This window comes from Tachysurus fulvidraco, chromosome 11 (genome assembly GCF_022655615.1).
Source record: "Tachysurus fulvidraco isolate hzauxx_2018 chromosome 11, HZAU_PFXX_2.0, whole genome shotgun sequence".
NCBI lineage: Eukaryota > Metazoa > Chordata > Actinopteri > Siluriformes > Bagridae > Tachysurus > Tachysurus fulvidraco.
This window is the reverse complement of record NC_062528.1, coordinates 8,903,422-8,916,838: the sequence shown is the minus strand read 5'-3', so window position 1 is coordinate 8,916,838 and position 13,417 is coordinate 8,903,422. Positions and strand designations below refer to the sequence as shown.

Genomic DNA, 13,417 nt, shown 5'->3' with positions numbered 1-13,417 from the left:
TTTAATTTATAATTACTGATCCTTTTAATTAAAAAAAAACAATGTAGTTCTTATTCTAATTTCGTCACTTTAGATGTGATCCTAATAACACTGGGGTCTACTGATGTATGACTCTGCCTATGACACTGTTTCATAAACCTCAGCTTAAATATTAAACTTGAGTGAGTTATTGTGGAGGAGAAAGGAGGAGTTCAGACGACCGAAGTGCCTTCGTGCATCAAGTGTGCACCTTGAACCCTTTTACTGCCTGCAATCCCATCATCCAGACGGGACACAAGCAAGCCACACCATGAGATGCACTACAGGTACATGTAACCAGAATTAGTTTGTTATTCTCCTTCGTTTCACTTCATTTGTCTTACTATCTAGGATAAAAAAAAGTGTTTTAAACTCTTATCCAATCAACAATAATTATTCAGCAAGGAAGTAAGGATTTTACGAGAGGTTCGCTGTACACCTAATAAATCTGACAGAGTTTTCTACTTTATGACGCTTGCGATGCATTTTTTTTTAACGTGTGTTCATGGAAACTTATAAATGACTTAACATTCAAGGCAAGATTCAAACTACACATGAAATGGGTAATGTATTATTGTATACTTTTTAAAACAATAGATATCACAACCTATTTTTGGCAGATGTTTTCTGAAATCCTTACAAAAAAAATGTATTTAATTAATTGGGTCTTAGAATTAAATATGCATACTTTAAAACCAGAACCCTCATTTTTGTATGATGTTAATATTAAAAATCTCACTTCTTCCTATACACAGTATCCAGATTAAAACCTTTATAGTGCAGATGGTTGAAATGTTATTTATCATTTATTCAAGTAAATAATATATGCTGTTTTCAGGCTATTGTTCTGTATAAAGTCTATACACTTATAAGTTTAATTATTCTGAACATTGTCTGTATTAAGTCTCTAAATAAGGAATGCAGATCATCTTGTCACTGAGAAGAAAATATGTTTGAATAGATGTTGTTGTAAATCCATATATCAAGGTATCTAAAAAGAGTTGATGCAACCAAAACTGTCATATCTACCTGAAGTGTTTTGGCTTAAATTATGTTAGACAAATAAATAAAGAATGTATTAACATGGGGAATTATTTACATTTTCGGTGACCAGCTAAGCTAAGATTACTATTATCAAACGTTGAGAAGAGTAGACAAAGGTTCCTCACAGCTATATGAAAGATCTTAGTCAAATAGACACTATCCCCAATCCTTATGGTATTAAATATCATGACAAAATATGATTAAATGAGGGTAGAATCTGACTATAATAATGTTCTATGTGTGAGATAATTACTGGATCGTTAATATCGTAATCCTTGTTTTCACTAATGCTCCATCATACAATGCTGCTTTAGCATTCATTAAATTATTTGACATTTATTTGCAGCTGCAGTAACCAACATAACGAAAGTACTTTTAAGCTTATTTTAAATCTCAGCCGAAATCTCAGTTTTGCTAAATAAAATTTCAAACTAAAGATATACAGTAATTGAAGGTCTTGAATGGATTGAGTTACAACTATATTCACCCATTTTTACAGAACCAGGAGATGCAACAGATGTGCCTCAGTAAGTTTCCCTATCAGTGAGCTAATCTTGTACAGACCTCCTAACACATGATCAATTCAATAATGACTGTTCATTAATGTATACATCAAACTTGTTTATATTTATTATGTATTTTAATTTCTAAGGAAGTTCACTTTTAACCCAAAAGAAGGGATTGACAATCCAGTGCTGATGATCTCAGATGACCCAGGTAGATGACATGAAAAACAATATGACCGCAAGATCCTAAAGAACGTTTATGCAACATCTGCAATACATCTGTATAATAAACAATGCTGCTATAAATGAATCTGTCTTCAGAGCCAGACTTTTGTCTACGCTTATGCCTGCTGAAACGAGAGGTAGGCCAAGGATTTGGCTTCTGTTTGCGGAAAGAGAGTGGCTGTAGGGGCCATGTTGTGCAGCAAGTTACCCCATGGAGTGCAGCAGAGCGCGGTGGCTTGAGTGATGGAGACCGCATTTTAGAGGTCAATGAAGCATTTGTGGACAACCAAGAGTACTCCAAGGTAAAGACCGCGGCTGCGTCTTAATCAGCTGTGAATCAGTATGTCATGCACACCAGTAATTGTAAGGACCCTGGATCACTACACACTGGGACACTGATGACTTAATTTCCAAGGACATTGTAATTTCCTCAGTCACTGTAAAAACTAAACATATATATTTCAGTTTTATACGTCTTATACATTTGTTAGCAATAATCACGTGTTTCTGTTATGGTACTTTAAGCAGGATTGTAGTCTAGCTAGTGGATTTTAAAAGGCATTAGACTCAAACAAACTGTATGTACATTTACATTACATTTCTGGCATTTAGCAGACACCCTTATTCGGAGTGACTTACATTTTTATTTCACTGGCATACCACATCCCACAATGTATGAAGGAAGTTAAAAATGGCAAATGTATGTAATCATTGGTGATCTATAATGATAACGACTTACATTTGTAGAAGTTGGTGTTATTTTGTCTGCTATTTCTTTCAAGCTGAGAGGTTTTACAAAGTGTGACTTCATTTCCAGAAAGGGAACATAGTGATCATCAATCGCTCATTTTTGCGGTGCCTTGTGGGAGCAAATGTTCCAGTGCACTGGAAGGATTTTGCAATTGAGACTTAAAATGGCCAATCAGTGCAGACTGAGACACATCCATTAAAGATGGGCTGTTGCATGAGTTCTAGCCTACATTTCCTCCTTATTGCATCATACACTGCATCCTAATTTCTCCAAATATGAACCTTCAAGATACAGAGATCATTTTGTGTAATTAGGACATTCGTAACATATGACATTAATAATCATAATTAAATAATGAATAAACATTTGCAAAATACACTCTTAGGGTGTGCCCTTTATGTAGATTATGTAGTCCATTCTGAAACATATTAAACATGTTTACAGTGAAATGTGCTTAGTTGATTCTGGTGATTAGATTAGATTCAACTTTATTGTCATTACACAATGCAAGTACAATGCAACGAAATGCAGTTTAAATCTAACCAGAGTGCAATAGCAGCAAGTGCAAGATAGTGTTTACATGAGTTAAATAATTAAATAAAATGGAAATATAGATGTGTATGTACTATGTACATAATATACAGATGGCTATAACTATGAACTGAAATTTACAGAAGGATATGTGTTGTAACAAAATATATATCTATTACTATAAACAGTAATTTACAGATTTATATGCACTACGAACATAATATACAGATGAATATATGTACTATGAACATATATTCATCTGTATATTATGTTCGTAGTACATAATATACAGATGAATATATGTTCATAGTACATATATGAACATAATATACAGATGGCTATTACTATAAACTGAAATTTAAGAATCCCATGAAAATGTTGGTAATAATGGTTGGTTAAGACAAATCCAGCACAGAAGTAGGTGTCAAATAATTTGTGCCATTTGTTGCAACTACTGCCGATTGTAAACGAGTGCAAGTTCCCCATTCCCCCAGCAATACTACGAACAGGTAGTTGGATAGTATTGTCTGGAAACAACAAAAGTCAACTCAGTGCAGTTTTAGTAGAAAATAAAAATCGCTTGGCATTGAAGATCATGTGTAAATAATACAGATTATTCAGGATGGATTTTCCCTTTAAATGTACAATGTTCATGAACACATTTTTAGATGATATATGCAGGTTAGCCAGTTAGTACCTTATTTCTCAGCATGTACAGTATATGCACAAAATGGAATGTTGCAAAAATTATTCAAATGGGATTCATTTGTGTACTAAATTCACCTCTTTTTGAAGGTGGTGCTGAAGGTGCAAGCATCTGGGCTACAGCTATGTCTGTTGGTCTTGAGTGCTGTGGAGTATGAAAGAGCTGTGAATGAAGGAATAGACCTCATGGCTCTATCCAGGGATCATCGAGGTGAAGGCTGTGCACGTCCTCGTTTGTGCCACATAATCAGAGATCCTGGCATTGGATTGGGACTCAGCATCAGTCTTATAGCGGGTACTAAATATTATGTGCAGCATAAGGAATGAATCATTATCAGGATAAGTCTTAAAACACACACATCCAATTCTGTAATGGCTTGAGGGCTTGCAGTTTGAGTATGCTTTGTGTGTGTGCAGGTGAGAGAGGAAAGTATTATTTAAATCCAGTAAGTGAGGGTCCAGCAGAGAGGGCAGGGGTTCAGACTGGAGATCATCTGCTCTCGATCAATGGTGTCCTTGTCTCAAAACTTACACATTCTGCACTGATGAAAATGGTTAGTGGCATGGTGTTCATCAAGACTTTTATCAATTACTTCTGTTTTTGTTTAACTTCTGTTTTTTGTTTTTTCTTGTCAGGTTAAAAAGTGTGAATATATAACCATTTTGGTGGTAGACAGTAGAAGTGAAGAGAGCTATAAGCGACGAAGATTGCCCATTCTACCCGCTTTTGCCAGCTCTCATAACCTGCCCCACAAGCCAAAAACCATACACCTTATCCAGGGACCACAGGGCTATGGGTTTCTGTTACGACAAGAGAAACTAACTACAGGAAATATCGGTGAGGATGTGTAAGCATGTGCTTCAGCATGCTTTTATTTTAACCTTGTAAATTACTGTAATATTATACTTTATATGTAATAAACAGAGGCATTGTCCTATTGGAACATGTTTGGATTAAGCCCCCCATCCTAGCACTCTAATACTGGGAAGCACTTTCATTTTAAATGAAGCAAGTTGAATTTCATTATCGTGCCTGTATGACCTTTCCTTTCAATAACAATGGAGAATGAACAGAAAAATATAAAATTATATATTATTATTATTATTATTATTATGAATTCATCTCCAGTAGATGTTTTATCCTGCTTAGTGTTGCAGTGGATCTGGGAATGCTGGGCATGGTGTGGGAATGCACTCTGGATAGGATGCCCTATGATTCAGTGTGAATTTACTTTCATACTAATGAAGCATTTGTATGTTTAATGAAGCAAGCATATGCTTTGGCTTCCTACAGCTCACCTGCTGCGAGAGGTGGACCCGTGCAGCCCAGCAGAAGCAGCAGGGATGGAGGATGGGGATCTGCTCCTGGCCGTTAACGGGGAACAGGTGGAGAACGCTGAGCATGAGGACATAGTCAGCAGAATAAGGCGAAGCGGCCAGCAGGTCACACTTACTACCATCTCTATTCAAGGCAAAGACTACTACACACAGGTGAGTTCACACTCACGTGCATACATGCACACAAGGGTAGAGTACTGCATGTTTTGGGGCTGAATTTAATACCATTCAAAGAACAGTGATTTAGCAAGCGTTCTTTTAGTTGGTTTGGGGTTTAAACTGGGAGATATATGCAAGCCTGGGCTAATTACAAATGTGCTTCAAGACAAATTCCACCCAGATACACAATAAATATGTTTATTAAAAAAAAAAAACACAACACTAATAATGTCAAAAGTATTTGGACACCTGATTACCACACTCATATGCAGGACTGTTTGTGTGCATTACAATTTCTTGGAGAATCTTGCAGGCTCAAACCTGTTCTAGCATGGCAATGCCCCTGTGCACAAAGCATGCTCCATAAAGACAAGGTTTGTCAAGTCCTGAACTCAACCCCAGTGAACACCTTTGAGAAGCAACACTGACTGCACCTCAGACATCCTCAACCAACATCAGTGCCTAACATCCCTAATGCTCTTATGGTTGCATGAGCACAAATCCCCACAATCAGCCTCCAAAATGTAGTGAACAGGCTTCCCAGAAGAATGGGGATTATTATAAAAGTGGGGAATAATTCTGAAATAGATAGTTTAATAAGCACAAATGTATGTGATGGTCAGGTGTTCACATACGTATAGTGTAAACCTACATATAGGTCAAATAGTGACATGTTTAATATTTCTGGTGCATTTTTTTAAGTAAACAGTAAATGTGTTTTTTTCTCACTCATCATTTGTCAATAATGTTTAAAATCATATTAATAAGAAATCCACTGTAGAAGTGATGGAGAGCAACACTTATCTGTTTTAACACTGTATGTAGAATAACTGTGGATTCTGTGTAATTGTGAATTAAAGGCATGCATTTTCTGGTTGTGCCCTTTACAGCTGGGGCTTTCACCACTGATGTTTTATGAAGAATACATTCCACAAAAAGTGTGTTTCCCAACAAACACTCTACCCTCCAACAAAGCACCACGACCTCGACTGTGTACCCTTCACAGAGAGGACACAGGATTCGGCTTTAAGCTGGCATGCAGCCATATTGATAATGCCGTCTACGTTGGCCAGGTTCTCATCTGATATCTTGCACTGATGTTATTGCACGTTTTATTTGTGACAGTCTTGTCACAATCACACCAAATGAGTTTTCTAAAACAAATCACTGATCATCTGCAGATTAACACTCTGTTTTTCTCTGCTAGGTAGAAGCTGGGTGTGCTGGAGAGACAGCAGGGCTGAGGGAGGGGGACGTGATTGTGGAAGTGAACGGGCAGAATGTGGAGCATGAGAATTTGGAGGATTTGGTGACATTGATCATGAAGGGAGGCACTTCACTTATGTTGCTTGTAGTAGATAAGGATGGGTTTGAAAAACTCAGAACAAATGGTGTACCGATCACTCCGGATGTGAGCACACAGGTGAGAAATTGCACCCATGAGAAAAGATGATGTGTGAAAAAAGGCACAGTAACTCTGAAATGTAGGGGCACTAGAGCATGTAGAAACAACAAGAAAAACCTTAAACTGGATCCAATAATTATCAGCACAACAGTATGAATTAAAAAGTAGTCTCTTGTTATGCAGGTGACTGACATAAGCCATAGTGAAGTAAGTCAAAATACAACAGCTAAAAGAAAATTCTTGGTTTTTAGAAAATTGATTTCCTGATATTAGAGGTTGCAAGTGAATAAAACACCAAGATTCTTCACCTATGGTTTGGTCCAACATATAGTTTCTATGTTTTGACATTCAAAGTTATTTAATACAATATTAGTAGATTGAGATCTGATTTCCAAATTTTGTTTATAAAGAATAATCCAGGCTTTAACTTTCTCAGTGAGATGGAACTGAGCATCATTGAGGCAACAATAAAAATAATATAGTTAAGTTTGATAGGCTTTTATATATAAATATCTCCAAAAAAGCAAGACTCCAATGTAAATATGTTGAGCAAAATCGACAAAAACATGATACAGAACAGACAAAATGTGTAATCTAAATCATTGTTGGCTTATTTTTATTTATTTATTTATTTTTGCAGGTTCCAGATACAACAGAAGACAATTTTGTATAAATGGTTGAGAATTTACCTATAATAAATCATGTCCGAAAACACACTAGGCAAAGTGCATCCTGCTGAAAACACTAAATGGCATATCTGCTGTTATCTATTGGATCAAATCGTAATTAGTCATTCATTCATAAATATAACTAATATTTATCAATGAAACTTATTCATGACAGGACACACAAATGCTTGTTGTTTCACTTTGCAACTTTTGAATATACACTATGATTGTTAATAATAATTACAAACTGATCATGCATCTCCTTGTCATCTTCCATTTGTAAATCTCCATACTTCATTAAACGTGGATAAAAATGTGTACAAAGTATAAAGCAAATTACTCAAAGTTCAGGTTTTGCCATGTTTCAAATATATTTTTGTATATTAAAAATGACACACGGTTAGATTGTATATGTATGTATGTATGTGTATATAGTAAACAAGTATTTCGGTTTCATTTGATCTTTCCTTGTTTCTCTTATATATTCTGTGTTTGTTCGTTGATATGTGAAGCATTTTAAAGGTTTTAAAGGCTGGACGTTTTCACCCAGGCTTTTCATTTCCCTACTAACCATGTTTGTTTTCGTTGTCCAGTTCTGAAATGCCACCTTCAATTTCTGTAAAAGGCCGAAAGATTATTATTTTGAATAATCGTTGAATAAAATTTAATATATTTAGTCAAGTATGATTCATATCTTGTAACAAAAAGAGCATACATGATCTTATATGAAATATTATACTGCATTAGATTAGATTTCATTTTTATATAACGTATTAAATATAATATCAATTTGTGTGTCAAATATAAAATCGAATTGGTATGTCAGGTTTCTCACCCGTGAGAATGTGATCAATTTGTTCAGTGACCCTTTCAGCATCCTGCATGCTGAAACACATGGGGGGTTTAAATTTGATGACGTTCTCCCATGGTCCATCTGTGCTCAAGCATATACGTTTCTCTTTCAACCTGGAAAACAATAAGACAGCGAAGGACATTCTTGAGTAATCTTTCATTCGTGTTAACTGCTTTGTCTCATGTCTTGCTATTTCTCACCTCCTAACAAGCAGTGCTGCTTCATCTGTTGCTGGAGTTAAATCCTTTCTGTCTTTAACCAGTTCAAAGCCCACAAAGAGACCTACACCTCTGTGGAGGAAATGAAAATATTTCCATCAAAACAAACAAAAAAAATGTTCTGTCGAATAGCATGACAATTTCTTATGGTTTACAAAGACACTCAGGTTTGACATTGCTGAGCAAATTTTACACTAATACTTAAAATGAGATGTGAGTCTTACTATACATGATACTGTACAGTGCGTTGCATTAATATGCACCCCCATGAACCTTAATGCATTTTGATGTGTTACAAAATTGAACTGAAAGGACTATATTGGGATTGGGTTATGGATGAAAACAAAAAGTGTGGGATGTGTGTATATTAATACACCTATTTCTGAAAGGCCTAAAAGTTTGTTAGAAAATATACCAAAACCAAAACCTTTGTTAAGGCAAATATTCTAGCTAAACAAGTAAAGTTCTAGGGTTTTGGTTTGGAAATAAAATTCCCAACCCACATAACACCAATAAATGGCATTAGACAAGCAAACACGCGATCCACAGGCCAGACTGGACAAGCTAGTCACATGACAACCCGTAGCCTGGACACTATACAAAGCTAGGCTTTATGGAAAAGTGACAATTTGTTGTTTGGAGGTGGACAAGGGGCATTTTGGAAACTCATCAAACACGGATAATGTGTTCTCTGGTGTGATAAAAGCAAAAAAAAAAAAAAAACCACTACATTTGGTGGAACCCCTTCAGGGATCATAACCCTGTGAACATCATACCCACATTGAAGCATGATGGTGTTAGCATCATGCTGTGGAGCTCAGCAGGGACCAGAAAACTGATCAGTGCTGAGGGGCAAATAAAAGGCAATCCCTTAAAATGCTTGTTCAAAAATGTGAGACACTTAAGACTTATGCAAAGTGCTGCATATGTCTATTAGACAATGATAGTGTTCATGTATATATGCTCACCGCACATCACCAATAATTGGGTGTGTAGCCTGGAGGTCTCGAAGGAGCTTCATCAAATGATTTCCAACACAGACTGCATTACTTCTCAGGTCCTCTTTCTCAATCACATCTAGTACCGCAAGGCCGATTGCACAGGACACTGGGTTTCCACCAAACTGCGTTGAAGATGCATATATGTTACTTGTTGTTAATCCTGCTCAATTTCCACAATACAAGACAAAACAAACCAAATAATATTAAATATGAGATCTGTTATGATGTAACAATATAAGCGTATCTCACAGTGTTGAAATATTCCACTCCATTGGCCGTAAAGGCACTAGCTATCTCCTCTGTGGTAACCACACATGCCAAAGGATGCCCGTTGCCCATAGGTTTGCCCATAGTCACAATGTCTGGGCAGAAGTCTTCACCTTGAAGCTGAAAAGCCCAGAAGTGGCTTCCTACACGTCCAAAGCCTGTCTGAATTTCATCAGCCACAAAAACGCCTCCGGCTGCCCGGATATATCTGTAAAAAATGTATTTGAAATGTTACTTCAATCAGCACATCTCAAGAAGTATAAAATTTACCCTATTCTGAGTAAGCATGTAGTAGCAATGTAGAATTCATGTCAGAAATAGAATATTGTGAAGTGCCCCATAACAAAAGCATTAAATATCACTCACTCTACACTCATTTTCTACTGCTTATCCGAACTACCTCGGGTCACAAGGAGCCTGTGCCTATCTCAGGCATCTTTGGGCATCAAGGCAGGATACTCGCTGGATGGAGTGCCAACCCATCGCAGGGCACAGGCACACTCTCATTCACTCACTACGGACAATTTTCCAGAGATGCCAATCAACCTACCATGCATGTCTTTGGACCGGGGAAGGAAAACGGAGTACCCAGAGGAAACCCCCGAGGCACGGGAAAAACATGCAATCTCCACACACAACACAACATGTATATGAGTTTACACAACAATATGAGAACCCCTACTGTGCAACTCTTTGAAAGTATCCAGGTGGCAAGATGATCTGTCCAGCAACACTGGGCAAGGACTCTACAAAGAAAGATGAAATCTATAAAAGAGACAATAATATAAATACATATTGCAAGACAAATCTTTGTGGTTTTCTCTGAGAAATCATTAAACATGATACAGCATACCTTGCGCCCTCGCTTATGTGCTTCATCGATAAGACTCTTCACTGAATCTGCATAAGCTTCTGCTGGGTTGGGATGATCTGCACGGTAAAGACCTCTGTATGTATCAGGGACTGGTGCCTGCATGAATCAAACCAGTTTCAATTTTAGCTAAGAACTATGTAGAACGTTCTGTATTGTTTGTGTTTTTTACTCACCACATGAACCCACTCTTTTTGGCCTGCCAGTTTCCGGAACTTGTAAGGACTTATGTCAATAAGACTGGTAAGATGGCCATGATAAGCACTTCAGAGGAGAAAAATGGCAATATAGAATTATGAAATCAAGTGTATATGTATAACCATTTGGACCATATGATAAATTATTAAAGTTTAAGTGTAAAAATTAAAGTTTTTACTTGTCTAGAACTACAACGTCCTCATGTTGGGTGTACTGACGGGCCAACCGCAGGGCGAGATCATTCGCTTCTGAGCTACAGAAACAATGCAATCATTTACCACATTGCAGTTTAAAACATGCTGTACAATGACATACAGTATTTACTTCAATAAAACGTGTAGTACTGCAATAAAAGTACATGTTTGATATCGAACAAAAGCTCCTACCCTGAGTTGACAAAGTAGAAGACACATAGCTTCTTGGGTAGAGTGGCTGCAAGGCGTTCTGCATACTGGATTATATTATCATGTAGAAACCTGGTGTTTGCATTAAGAAGCTCCATCTGAGTTGCTGCAGCCCGACTGATGCTGGGGTGACAGTGACCCACTGCAAGATGCACATTATGACATCCATATGTTTTTTTTTGTTTTTTTTTTTAAGTAAAAGCATGGATTCTCATACTTGTTCAACCCCTTTACCAATAAAATAAATTATACAAACCTCACTCACTCACTCACTCACTCACTCACTCACTCACTCACTCACTTTCTACCGCTTATCCGAACTACCTCGGGTCACGGCGATCTCAGGCGTTATCGGGCTTCAAGGCAGGATACACCCTGGACGGAGTGCCAACCCATCGTAGGGCAGACACACACTCATTCACTCAGACACTAAGGACAATTTTCCAGAGATGCCAATCAACCTACCATGCATGTCTTTGGACTGGGGGAGGAAACCGGAGTACCCGGATTAAACCCCTGAGGCACAGGGAGAACATGCAAACTCCACACACAAGGTGGAGGCAGGAATCGAACCCCGACCCTGGAGGTGTGAGGCAAACATGCTAACCACTAAGCCACCATGCACCATGGATTTAAATTCCAAAAAATAATAACTTTGATAAAGTACATATTCACATACCATGCTGCACATTGCTAATGCAGTCTAAGTACTGTGTCCCATTTTCATCATATAAATACTGTCCTTGTGCTCTCACTATTTTCACTGGGTCATGAGAGAAAAAAAGTCTGCAAGACTGCCTGTAATGACAAGGGAAATCATGAGTAGGGTGTTGTTCAAGAGACAGGTTCATAAATGCAGCTGTGATAAAGATCTGAATCCAAAGTGCAGATAAATTATTGCAGGATTGTAAAATGCAATGTATTTCAATTTAAAATTCAAAATAGTCTAACCACTGCTGAAAGACAAAAAAAAAAAAAAAAAAAAAAAACACATAAAAACAGGATTATTCTCACAAAGCAGCCTGGCTTGTGTGAGTAATTTAATAAGCAAATCTGAAAGCCATCCCAGTCTCAGTCTCTCTCTCTCTCTCTCTCTCTCTCTCTCTCTCTCACACACACACACACACACACACACACACACACACACACACACACACACACACACACACACACACACACAATGTAATGAAAAAAATTTCACTAAGCACTAGAAAAACAAGAAGACTGTGACCCACTAGATAGAAAACAAAACAATAAACGGAGAGATTTCTTCCAGTCATACCCAATCATCTTTTTGCGCATTTTCAAAGTGTGTTCCTTGGGGAACATTTCCAGCTCCATTATAACTATTAGACACAAGTTTGGCTGCTTCAGCCTCACCACTACTGCCCTGTCAGCAAATGTACAAACTACTGCCTGGTGACTGAACTACTGTCGCATCGTGATGACGTGCAACACTCGCGTTCAGGAACAGAATCACCGAACATTGAGCAAAACCTTACATTACAAACAGTCGACAGCAGGTATGGCTTGTTGCTTTGACTGACACGGTCACGTTATAATAGAACAATCCCTAACTATTTTCGATTTCCTTCTCCTTTCTGCAAACGAGTGATAAACGTTAATGTGTTGACTGACGCGCTCGCGCCAGGCTACGATGCTAAAGCTAGTATCTAAGCCTGTTAGCTAAATGCTAACTAGCCCGATAGCTTGAGTTGACAGCTTAACATCTGTTCTGTCGTTAACTGTCGGCTTTATCTTTCGCTCCTTTGACAAGGACGTGAACGTCAAGTCAAAAAACGTATCATGTGCTGATTATTGTAGAATAAACGACATAACACGTATTAAAAAGCAGTTTAAAGTCCACTTGAAATCAAACTGTGTGCTTCAGAGCATTATGTACCTGTCTGTGCTTTGTGTACCTGTCTGTGCTTTGTGTACCTGTCTGTGCTTTGTGTACCTGTCTGTGCTTTGTGTACCTGTCTGTGCTTTGTGTACCTGTCTGTGCTTTGTGTACCTGTCTGTGCTTTGTGTACCTGTCTGTGCTTTGTGTACCTGTCTGTGCTTTGTGTTCCTGTCTGTGCTTTGTGTACCTGTCTGTGCTTTGTATACCTGTCTGTTGTTTGTGTACCTGTCTGTTGTTTGTGTACCTGTCTGTTGATTGTGTACCTGTCTGTTGTTTGTGTACCGGCCTTTTATTTGTGTACCTGTCTGTTGTTTGTGTACCTGTCTGTGCTTTGTGTACCTGTCTGTGC

General features: G+C 37.7%; 3 protein-coding genes across 4 annotated transcripts in view; 2 read left to right on the top strand and 1 right to left on the bottom strand.

Annotated features, from left to right (window-relative positions):
* The first annotated feature begins 104 nt into the window (after positions 1 to 104).
* Positions 105 to 7,457, top strand: pdzd3a (PDZ domain containing 3a). 2 transcript variants are annotated; one of them, XM_047820264.1, is made up of 11 exons: positions 105 to 305; positions 1,562 to 1,589; positions 1,715 to 1,779; positions 1,890 to 2,095; positions 3,871 to 4,075; positions 4,198 to 4,334; positions 4,417 to 4,618; positions 5,075 to 5,271; positions 6,168 to 6,350; positions 6,485 to 6,700; positions 7,323 to 7,457. In XM_047820264.1, the coding sequence occupies exons 1-11, from the start codon at positions 290 to 292 to the stop codon at positions 7,353 to 7,355; spliced, it is 1,488 nt and encodes a 495-aa protein (XP_047676220.1). In that variant the 5' UTR covers positions 105 to 289; the 3' UTR covers positions 7,356 to 7,457. The 2 variants fall into 2 exon arrangements, with proteins under 2 accessions (XP_047676220.1, XP_027029859.1); XM_027174058.2 differs by lacking the exon at positions 105 to 305 and adding an exon at positions 312 to 581.
* phykpl (5-phosphohydroxy-L-lysine phospho-lyase) lies at positions 7,271 to 12,600 on the bottom strand. Its single transcript, XM_047820265.1, has 12 exons — positions 12,445 to 12,600; positions 11,842 to 11,960; positions 11,145 to 11,304; positions 10,937 to 11,011; positions 10,737 to 10,824; positions 10,543 to 10,659; positions 10,372 to 10,454; positions 9,672 to 9,897; positions 9,390 to 9,544; positions 8,404 to 8,493; positions 8,186 to 8,316; positions 7,271 to 7,966 (listed from the first exon to the last, which is right to left on the bottom strand). Exons 1-12 carry the CDS (start codon positions 12,501 to 12,503, stop codon positions 7,917 to 7,919), a joined length of 1,353 nt encoding a protein of 450 aa, XP_047676221.1. The 5' UTR covers positions 12,504 to 12,600; the 3' UTR covers positions 7,271 to 7,916.
* ube4a (ubiquitination factor E4A (UFD2 homolog, yeast)) overlaps positions 12,550 to 13,417 on the top strand; it is a 17,963-nt gene continuing 17,095 nt past the window's right edge. Inside the window, exon 1 of the mRNA XM_027174052.2 lies at positions 12,550 to 12,685. The gene's annotated coding sequence lies outside the window, so the exon portion shown is untranslated. The remainder of the gene's footprint in view (positions 12,686 to 13,417) is intronic.

Coding starts and splice junctions, on each gene's coding strand:
- pdzd3a (XM_047820264.1), top strand. Junction 2,096..3,870: donor ACAACCAAGAGTACTCCAAG/GTAAAGACCGCG, acceptor CTCTTTTTGAAG/GTGGTGCTGAAGGTGCAAGC. Junction 4,619..5,074: donor ACTAACTACAGGAAATATCG/GTGAGGATGTGT, acceptor GGCTTCCTACAG/CTCACCTGCTGCGAGAGGTG.
- phykpl (XM_047820265.1), bottom strand. CDS start 12,503: ATGGAGCTGGAAATGTTCCCCAAGGAACACACTTTGAAAATGCGCAAA. Junction 10,455..10,542: donor CACATAAGCGAGGGCGCAAG/GTATGCTGTATC, acceptor TCTCTTTTATAG/ATTTCATCTTTCTTTGTAGA. Junction 7,967..8,185: donor AATTGATCACATTCTCACGG/GTGAGAAACCTG, acceptor GGCCTTTTACAG/AAATTGAAGGTGGCATTTCA.